This window comes from Taudactylus pleione, unplaced genomic scaffold (genome assembly GCF_031769625.1).
Source record: "Taudactylus pleione unplaced genomic scaffold, aTauple2 ptg000073l, whole genome shotgun sequence".
Taxonomy (NCBI): Eukaryota; Metazoa; Chordata; class Amphibia; order Anura; family Myobatrachidae; genus Taudactylus; species Taudactylus pleione.
In genome coordinates this window covers 3,407,861-3,419,277 of record NW_028284475.1, presented here as the reverse complement: position 1 = coordinate 3,419,277, position 11,417 = coordinate 3,407,861, and the positions used below count along the sequence as shown (strand labels likewise).

The window sequence follows — 11,417 nt, the reverse complement described above, 5'->3', positions numbered from 1 at the left end:
CCAGTCATCTGTGCAGATTAGATCTCATCGTTCTGGGCTTTGTTCTGACTCCTGATTGCTGCAACTGGGGTTAGAGCCTTGTTTGGTTCTTTAAATGGTGCTGATTAGATGTCCAATCCTTATAGGGAGTCTCCCTGGACATGTTGCTGTGGGTTGTATTCAGTCTGTCTTGTCCTGATACATTGATTCCTGCTCTGAGCTGCTCAGTGAAGTTCATCTGCCTGTGTCATTTGGAAAGCCTGTTACCTGTTTATATTTCTCTATTGTGAAGCTAACCTGGATTCTTCTACATATCTGCTAAGTATCTTGCTACTGTCCCAAATTATTTGTACCTATTGAAAATAACTGTTTAGCATTTCAATACAGTGCAGCTAATCTGAAGTATTCTGAAGATCTACTCAAGCACTTGCTGCTGTGCAAAGTACTGTGGAAAATATGTGCTATTTCATAAAACTGTTCAGTATTTCTCTACAAGGCAATCACCTGTGCATTTAAAAAAAAATTACTTGCTATCAATTCCCTACTGTGGAAATACTTGTGCTATTTGAAAGAACTGTTATTTGTGGAAAAAAAACCTGTGCTATATGACAGAATTGTCCAGCAAAACATTTATCAGTGCTATTGGGAAAACTGGCGAGCATACACTTCAGTGCAAATTGGCAGTACTATACTGAAAATCTGGCTTGCTGTTTTCTACATATAGTGTTGGTATTCTCTTAAGTGCCCTGTTCCCTTTAAATGTATGATCTTGAGATTACACTACTTAGAGTTGAGGTCCTGGTGGTCTCCGGTCACCGATGTACCAGTGAATGACAGTAGTTCTGGGTAAGAGGGATATGTGAAGCACTCGCCAAGTGGGATCTGTAAGCTCAAGGTCACGCCAGGAGGTCGCAACTCTTTCATTTGTTGTCTGTTTTTCTTGGCTGCCTCTTGGCTTCTCTCTCCTTTCTGCCGCATGTTCCATCTAGCAAACTAATCACATTCTTAGTGTTAACATTTTTCGGACTTCTGTTTAATTAACAGCACTTTGATAAAAAAAAACACATTTCCCCTGAGTTTGTGACCCGTCTACTCACCCATCCACTCCCGAGGACACTATACTGACAGGCAGTGCCGAGAACATTGTGGTATAAATTACACTATATAAAACAAATCTTATAACTATGTTATCCTGTGTAGCATGTAACTGGAGAAACCATTTAACACATTTATTTCCCAATATATAATGAGTACGTCATCTGTGACTTGTGGTTTTCTTTTCTGTTCAAAAATGTCTGTTGTCTCTTCAGTGTTCAAACCACAGTCTATTCTGTGGTAGGTGATGGAGAAACTGATAAAAAAATAATAATTAAAATTGGTGCCTGGTATAAACTACGGCAGCTAGGAGACTGTAGATACGTTATAAGAATAGGCTCACTGCATTATTTTTAATGAAGGATACTTAGGTTCCTTCACCCTAATTGGTGTACTGTAGTAAGAGTTTGTAAATTACAGTTTATTCTACGTAGAACGGTTCTATGGTGCTTTAAATAGGTCTCTCCTGGGTAATAATTAAGGGCTATTACAGGTATATACACGTAACATACATGACTGTAAGTAACAGGACTGACCTTTCTGTCTGATATCCATGTATGAAGAATACACCACATTTTCTTTCCACACCGCCTCTCCCCTGCTATCCTCTGGAACAAGGGAGGACAATATGTCAGGGAAAAGTATGTACAGTATATACAAGGTTCTTGTAAACATAAAAAAATAAACTACACTTCACAGGACAGGGCCGCTAAAACTATAATTATTATACATTGTTATCATTTCATAATTCTATTACTTCCTATAAATTAAAGATGTGTGGGTCCGATTCTCAGAGAACCAACAACAACCGTGTTTAAGGGGTTCAGCTCGAAATCACTTTGGGGTACCGTGTTGAACAGAGTCCCGATTCAGATCTTCCTGCAGTTGAACTCTGCATCATGTCCTTAGTTCACATACAGTGACCTAGGATTCGTGTTTTGGTGCGGCTAAGTCGGCAAAGTCAGTGGCACGCCAAACGAGACTAGTTGACGCCATTTGTGGATGAGTGTGTGTGGTTGTATCTGTATGATGGAGCTGTGCAGAGGCATGAGAGAGACAGAGCAACGAGTGTGTCACCTCTAATGCCAAATGCGTATTCAAACATGGAAGATATAAATAAGGACCGACCATATTTATTACTACCAAATAAGATGACCTGGGGCTCATTCTTTTCTATACATTAATTGTACAGTGCTACACTTGTTCTTTACACACTTTTCTGTTATTAGACTTTGCATGTACCGGGGTCACCTGTTAGCTGGTCACCTACAGCGGCCTGATGTGAAAGAGACTGAACTTTGGAAGGATGGTGGACCGAAGGGTACCGCAGAAGTAGGTGTACAATAATAGACACATGCATTGTGCCGACAATCAAAATGTCAACATGGTCGATCCACTGACATTTAGTATGTCGACTCTCAATATATCGACAGGGCAATATTTATACAGTTTGGATTATATCGATATGGTCAAAATGTTGAAATCACAATGTCGACATGTTAAAATGTTGACATCCATAATATAGACAGATCATAATGTCGACAGATATATATCAACATTCCAGAATGTCAGCAGTTCATTCATTGATCTTTGATAGTCAACCATCGATCATGGATAAAACATTGTATTCTTGAGAATAGACCATCATTGATCGATGGTTGACTATTGATGATCAAACTGACGACTTGCTGAAATTATGATATATCTGTCTACATTATTATCTGCCTATATTTTGGATGTCGACATTTTAACCTAAGTTTTGTCATGTCTATATTATGAATGTTGACCTTTTGACCAGATCAGTCTTTTGACTATATTAGATATTCTGTCAACTTGATGACCATGTTGACCTTTTGGTTGTCGACCTTTTGACTACATCCCCACAAATACTGGGGACACATACAGAATGGCAAAGCAGCAGCGTAACTCAAAAGGTATCAGTTCTATAAAACTGACTCTTCTGCCATACAATATGATACATGCAAAATGTTACATCATCACTCCCCTCTACTTGGAAGCGGTACACTGGTATATAGCTGTCTATATTTATCGCCACTCATTATGAATATGATTTATGGCAGAAATTACTCCCTTCACTGAAACAGACTAGACTGCTGTCCGGATGGGACAGACGTACATATAGGAAAGGATACACTTACCTGCTGCAGGGTCATCCTGTGATGGAGAGGTGACAGGTGGCCGAGATGGTTTTTTACGGTACTTGAACAACAGGACAACAATGAAAACTACCAGCAGAAAAGCGACAGAAAACACTGCACCCATTAGGGGTAAAGTCATTTCTGTAAGAGGAGACAGCACTATTTCAGTGATTAAATGCATCTAATCATTTGTCTATAAAGGGATAATTCCACCCCAATTTCAGTAGGGGGGTGTAGTAGACCTTAGGTAAAATCTGCAACTGGCAGTAAATGTTACTGTACACAATTCACATACAGTATAATATATGTCTGGACTGTGTTATTGCTATTAAAGTTACATTTACCATGTAAAATTAAATTAGTACAAGAAGCTTCAAACAATAAAGTTCAAACCGATCTGTCACATTCCCCATTAGAAGATCAAGGCCCATATTCAATTCTTTTCGCCTCCGCGAAAAAGTTTTGCCTGTCAGACTTTCCACCGACAATGCGTGTTTTACACGTGAAAACTTTTCGGGCGCACCTCTCTGCTATTCGCTGTATTCAATTCCAAAGCAGGCAATAACGGCACCTGGCAAATGTGGAACACGCGGAAAGTAGTGTCAGTCTGTACCCCCCAAAAACATGCACTAACAATATAGATGTATACTAATAGTCTTAATAAATCAATTTGGGGTACTTAATGCAAATTGGCTGCTATCAGCGTCTTTGCAAAAGTGGTGAAGAATAGCATTTAGCAGTATTTTTTGTGAAAATAAGTAGTACAGTCAAATTTGGGGTACATGAAAATGGGGGCTAGCATATTTTAAAGTATCTAAAGTGAAGTTTTAAAAAATGTTAAAAGCGCACCTTCTGCAAACACCTGCAATCCTAAAATCACCTCCCCCATACTTGTAGACCCCCAAGAAGCCTATGTCGATAGTTTTTATGCTTGTACCCCCACTTTGTACTTTTTCACCCCCAAAATGAAAGTAGTTTTTGGGGTGTTCCTCAATTTTTTAAAACTTTTTTTTGTCACAGTTGTCCTTTGGGGGGCTGTCCTAAGGGTTCTGGGTGGTTTCCCCACCTTTGCACCCCTAAATAAAAAAAATGCACTTCTTATCTCCTGCTATTCAGAGGCAAATCTTTTTCGCCTTTTACATTGCATTGACTTTACGCAGACGCGAAAAGTCTTTGGAATTGAATACGGAGATAAATCTCCGACAGGTGAAAAGCCGTGATCTGCAAAACTTTTTTTGCAGATCTCAGCTTTTCGCGTCTAATTGAATACGGGCCCAAAACGGAATTTGCTCTGTTGCTGCCCATTGCAAATATTACTGTATTACTGTCTGAAGAATGCAGCAGCCATATTACTATAGTGTTATCAAAAGTGGGAGGGATTCAGATGCATTCAACCAATCAGACTTGGCTCCAAACAGGTGCATATGAAGTATAGATAAATTATAAGGGTCAAGAAATGAAAAGGAAAGTATTCCTTTAAGGCACTTAGAATACAAATATTTTTATGTAATTTCATGGTAAGATGTCCACTTTAAACGCAGAGATTGTAACCCAACGTACTGTAGTTGTCGGGGGTTTCCTCATCTGAATGCGTTAAGCTGGAGTTGTGGTTGCTAGTATTACGTCCATCTAAAATGAAACATATTTGTGTTGTGTTGGATAAAAGAAATACTGTACTGTGCAGGCACGTGTGGAAAAAATGCTGCAAAGTAAGAACGCTTTCAAAAATAAAAGGCTTAATAGTTCATTCACTTTGCATTTTGTTAAATGATAAAAATAAACAGAAGAGAAATCTAAATCAAATCTATATTTGGTGTGACCACCCTCTACCTTAAAAACAGCATCAATTCTTCTAGGTACACTTGCACACAGTTTTTGAAGGAACCTAGCAGGGAGGTTGTTCTAAACAACTTGAAGAAGTAACCACAGATCTTCTGTGGATGTAGGCTTGCTCATATCCATCTGTCTCTTCATGTAATCCCAGACAGACTCGATGATATTAAGAACAGGGCTCTGTGGGGGCCATATCATCACTTCCAGGACTCCTTGTTCTAGTTTACAATGAAGATAGTTTTTAGTGACATTGGCTGTAAGTTTGGGGTCATTGTCCTGCTGCAGAATACATTTGGAGCCAATCCGATGCCTCCCTGATGGTACTGCATGATGGATAAGTACCTGCTTGTATTTCTCAGCAGTAAGGACACTTTTAATCCTGACCAAATCCCCAACTCCATTTGCTGAAATGCAGCAACAAACTTGCAAGGAACCTCCACCATGCTTCACTGTTACCTGCAGACACTCATCGTACCACTCTCCAGCCCTTCAGCTCAGAACTGGCAGAAATCAGTGGGACCCAGGTGCACCCATCTACAGTTCGGAGAATTCTGACCAGAAGTGGTCTTCATGGAAGAATTGAGGCCAAAAAGCCATAACTTCCATGTGCACACAAGGCCAAGCGACTCAACTGTGCACGAAAACATAGGAACTGGGCTGCAGAAAAATGGCAGCAGGTGCTGGACTGATGGGTCACAATGTGAAATATTTGGCTGTAACAGAAGGCGGTTTGTTCGCTGAGGGGCTGGAGAGCTGTACAATGATGAGTAATCAAGAACAAAGTTAGTATGACATTTGCGGCGCTACTAGTCTGTCATTGGTCCTTCTTTCATATAATTCATCCGATGCCTCAATGTACACACGTTCCCACACGAGATTTGAAGTGTTGTTAAATGATATTCTGGGTTTTCCACCAATAAATATTCCAATGTGCACCCAAATTCTCATAAAACGATAAATAACAAGAGAACGACCATAGTGTACAGGGTCAACAAAACAAATACATATTTATTCATGAACAAAAATTCAAAATGTCACTTTTAGGTACACAAAAGACCAAACAATAAAGTGCCCAGTTATAAATAAATAATAAAAATACCAATCGACTATTTGATAAAAGCTTGAACCGTACCGTGTTCGGCACCTGTCTAGGTGCCACAAAGTGAGTATAGTGGGATATATCCGGAATTCTTCCCTTCTCCCTTCTAGGCAACTGCCAGGCCGTCCACGGAAGGTCAATTAGGTTCAGCAGGTAAGTGCATATGGGTCCATACACCCAGGCCCGCCAAGAGCCGCAGCGGGCCCAGGTAACAGGGGGGCATGGCCTAATCGCGGGAGGCATGGCTACGCCCCTTCCAAAAAAAAAATAGATTGTCAGCGCCACGAGCAGTCTCCCACTGCAGCTCAGCACATGCTGTGTGCTCGGCTGCTGTGAGGGAGGGGGGGCGGAGGCGTCAGACCCGGGCCCCCGCCGGGCCCCTCAGGAAGCCCGGACCCGGGTAATTTGTACCCGCTCCCCCCCCTCTCGGCACCCCTGCATACACCATCATGAAAGCGTGTGGTCACTCTTCCTCAGGGTGGTATGCATGTCTGCAGGCAACAGTGAAGCATGGTGAAGGTTCCTTGCAAGTTTGGGGCTACATTTCACCAAATGGAGTTGGGGATTTGGTCATGGCTATGTGTTCCATGGTGTATGCAGTGAGTCAGAGTGCCGATTGTGACGCATGGTGTCTGAAATGTATTGGGGCTAATCTGTCCCACAGAGATGTACCCTCTTATGGGCATGTTATGGGTTTGTCATGGGCATGTCTGGTGGCAAACTCAGGAGATTTGTAAGACAGAGAGATAATATGTCAGTTTCTGTGTCATTTACGGGCTCTGGGAATTGTTCTCATTCAGTCCCATCCACACTGTGTAGAGTCCAACCATGCTGTGTTACACTTGGCTCTAATTGCAGAAGAACATAATGCTCAATGTGTGAGCTAGAAAGATAAAGGCATGGGAGAAGACATGGTACTTGCCTACACCCAGTGAAAGCTGCAATGGTATATGCCTTTATGCAACGAGAAGAGAATAAGTTCAGACTAGAAAAACCTGGCTGATCGGTGCCAAGTATTAGAGACATTGTCTCCAAGGAGTAGGAAATACCTCTGTCTGTGCCTGTGAAAAGGGCCAAGACCACCCACATCCAGGAGAACTTGGATCGATGGGTCATCATAGAGGCCAAGACCCCTGGACTCCATAATCTGCAGCTAGAGCAGTGTCCTTATTGTGGTGAAGATCGATGGTTTAATAAGATCCTGCATTAACTATCTTGGATGCTTAATAAAATCACTATCAATATTCAATATATCGTCCCATTGATTTTCGACTTCCTTGAGAGGCTTCATTATTAAACTCTTCCCACTAATCTGGACATAACAAGGGCCTATAACTTGATCCATGTGTAGGAGGGGGACCAACGTAATATGGCCTTCCCTACAAGGGGTGGCCTCCACGTATACTGGATCATGTCACTGAGCCAGTTCAATGGCTCTGCCACTTAACAAGCGTATGTGAAGTCCCACTTTATGGACTTACTGGAGACATCTGTCTCCAGTAGATGATATGTTCATTTTATAGATGATATGTTCATTTCATCTAGAACACTTGAAGACCATCATGACCATGTCCGAAAGGTGTTGTAGTGGATCCTCGATAATTTACTATTCTCCAAGATGGAGAGGTTTTCCTTCAACCAGTCCAGAAGGAGCTTTTCTGGGACCCACCATTTCAGCCCAAGGCATACCAATGAAACTGGAGGGGTTTGGCATTATGCTCAATTGGACAAATGTAACCTTAAATCCTTACCTACTATAACGTTAGGACTTGCTCAATACATTCAGAAAGAATAACTCAAATCCACCCAAACCCTCCTATGAAAGGAAGAATACAGTGACCCAGCAGCCACCCTAATCTCAACCCATAAAGTATAAGGATAAACAGGGGCAGTCACACACAAATAGGAGCATGACATCACGTGGCCATTTATGCTGTGTGACTACATATTTAAATGTAAATGACCCGCAGAATTATAATTAGCATCTCTCCCATGATTGGAGCCAGAAAATACTTCTCCCCTGGATTTACCATTATGTTATCTCCGATACATCACCATGAAAAAAGTTTTCTGAGCCATAAGGGATAGTTATCGATCTGTAGCCCCCATTTAGCTTTACTGGGCCTGTGCTGAGGTCAGTACATATGTGGATTTATTTGTTATTTTTTTTCTTTTTATAAAACTTGATTGTGCTTTTTGCTACCAGACAGTTGGTGAAGAAGAATAATAAAATATATAATTAGAGCATAACTTACCGTATACTCTGAGATCATATATCTGTGTACATTGTCCTGATGTCTGTCTCTGTATATTAGCTATATAGATCCCTTGGTCGTCTCTGGATAGATTAGTTATAATTAAGGACCCATCAGCTGTGACATTCAGTCGTCCTTTATACAGGTTATTATTATTATGGACCTCAACAGCTTCAGTCAGCTTTGTCATAGCAATAAGTGTCCTATTAGTCACCCAGGTGATGTCTCTGATCTCAGTCTGACCCACAGGAAGCGTCACATCTCCTCCCTCTGTGCCGGATACATTTCTCTCTCCGCAGGATGCACCTGACACACCTGATGCAGAATCAGAACCAGATGGAAAATCATTTTAGTAACCACTTCAATCAGATCTGCCAACGTACATTTGTTTTACACTGTATTTTCTGTGAACATCTATAAGACATCCCCAGGTTTTCAGTGCTGTGATCTTTCCGAAATGAGATTACAATATAAAAAGTGTATATATGGTGCCAGATTTATCAGTGTGCACAAAAGGCCTGTGAACTAAATAGAAAAATAAGCCAGCAGCCAATGTAACCTGTATTTTCCAGGGTTCCAGCTGTATAGTCTATATCCCACTGTACATCTCAACCTTCCCGATTTAGGTGGCACAGTCTCGGTTTAAGGGAAGTGTTCTGCCAAACCACGATTGACACATTCATCCCGATTGGAGAGAGAGGAGAAGCCAATGAGGAATGAGGAGACATGTGAAAGAGTCTTTCAACAGCAATCATGTTTCATTCCAGAGTTGACGGACCAGCCATCGGGAACACAGAAAGGTTGCAATAATCAAGGTGGGAAAGAAGTGAGTAGATCAGCATGTTGTGTGGAAATTATGGAAATGTTGTACAGGAGGAAAGAGCATGATTTGGAGATTATACCATTAGGTATAGTTATACTGTAAGTTGATATTCCATGATAGAGTAAGAAAACACTGCATAGATATTTGCAGTTTGTCACTATAGGGAGTTAGTGCTTTGGCTTTGTCATCGTAAGAGACCTATGTATAAACGGGCTTGTGTGTTCAGGTCCCAGAATTCATGCTGACCTATGCAAGGCTTATACTGATATTGCAGTGGTCACTTCAGCTATTCCAGCAGATGCTAGCTGACCTGTTTGGCCCTGTTCCTCGGTTATACTATGGTGAGCGGTTATTACTGCAAAAGGCAAAATGGTAGGAATTGTCTCTGAAATTAGTTTGTGTTTGTAATGGAACATAAGAGTAATGTAGCACTTGAAAGCAATCACACTAAGGCCCTCATTCAGAGCCACTCGCTATTTGCGGTCGTTCGTTCTAAAACAAGGGGTGGCTATTCAAATGAACCGTTTGCTGTTTGCGGTCTGTTCACGCCTCTATGTCTGAACGAGCGAACAAAACTTGCGTTCGTTTTTTGAAAAAATACGCCCCCTGGCCGCTCGCATCCTACGTCATGTCCGCTATTTATTAGATTAATCGAGTACATCGACCAGGGTATGAACTGCTCGCTATTCTTGGGGCTGGTGTTTGCTACCACAATTTTGCGAGCAGTTCTGGCTATAAAATAACCCAGTGACGTGGTCAATGACGCTGCTGTATTAATTATGCACACCCTTAAAACGCCCGTTTTGACCTTTAAGCACGCCTGCGTTCTGATTTCCACTCCCCGTTTTCAAGCACCTTCCCCTGTTACCACCCACATACGCCTCTTTCTGTCAATCAAATTAGCAGGCATTCGCTATTTTGCGAGCACACGATTTTCGGCCGCACTGACTGGTTAGCGCATGCGTATAACGATCCGTACGCATGCGCAGTTGGGCAAACATCGCTCGGAACAAACGAGCGGCCGCTTACGAGCGGCTCTGAATCAGGCCCTAAGTTTGTAAGTCACCCCAAACCCTACAATAAACACAAGAATTATATCATAGATAACAATAATTAGTATTCCAAAAATATACCTTTTATCTGCACATTTAGGTCACACTTTCAATAATTATCCAGTTGAGATTCTTTAGAACAGGGATGTGGAACCTCAGGCCTGGGGGCCGTATAAGGCCCCTGGAATCATTTGGTCTGGCCCTCTGAACTTTTTACTGCTAGCCTCATCTGGCTAGCAGGGAGCGTAGAATGTCACCCTCTAGCCAGAATCTATGCAGCAGTGCCGCCTGGAGCACTCTTAGTACGCTTCAGATGGTCACACCGCTGCCCTGTACAGCTCCCCAGAGCATCCTCAGGATGATCCGGGCATTGCTGTAATCACTGGCTTAGCCCCCATGTGTCTTTATACAGAGGTTGCGTGGCCTGCACCAGGCCCACGAATAATGTTATATATATCAAACTGGCCCTCGACTGAAAAAAGGTTCCCCATCCCTGCTTTAGAATATTGAGATTCAAAGATAGGTATGGTCCAATTCCTGATGCAGTGTTTTCTGCCTTCCTCCTGCATGCCATGGCTTACTACAGCCATCACACTAGGAGAAATCTCGCCCCCACTATAAAGTCACCCTTCCATCTTACAGCACTGCCCTTACACTTGTCAAGCAAACATATTTCACTTCTGTGATACCCATAGTGCGTTTTCCTGCTTCTCTGCTCACTTACTCTCCCCCCACCCTTATTACCTCACAGCCAATGACTTTGATACATACTTCTAAGATATGATCAACCGCATTTAAAAGTTATTTTCTCATGCCAGATTGTACACATTCCACCCAATTTCTCCTACAGTCCTCAGCCGTAGTCCACTAAGTAACCAAGGTTGCACAATATAAATCAAACTATTTAAATAAAATGATTAAATCAATGATTTCAATAAAATGATTAAATCGTGATTTAAATCAAACTGTTAAAAAAACCTACAACTTTTGCATGGAAAGACATAGACGTGTAGGTGGGGGCAGTCCTCCTTTTGTTTTTATAGCACAGTTGGGGAGAATAATGGATGGTGTATAGGAGATTCCCCATGGCTCTTCAGTTTCACTTTCACTTTTGGGATTCTC

At 41.8% G+C, this 11,417-nt stretch overlaps 1 protein-coding gene across 1 annotated transcript; it reads right to left on the bottom strand.

Moving 5' to 3' along the window:
* Positions 1-603: 603 nt before the first annotated feature.
* LOC148532541 (uncharacterized) lies at positions 604-8,769 on the bottom strand (the record flags this gene model as incomplete). The annotated part of the gene is made up of 5 exons (XM_088467515.1): positions 604-972; positions 1,611-1,682; positions 3,234-3,374; positions 4,794-4,862; positions 8,421-8,769. Coding segments are annotated over 5 exons (639 nt in total), but the record flags the coding sequence as incomplete, so codon positions are not given.
* Between the last annotated feature and the right edge of the window lie 2,648 nt (positions 8,770-11,417).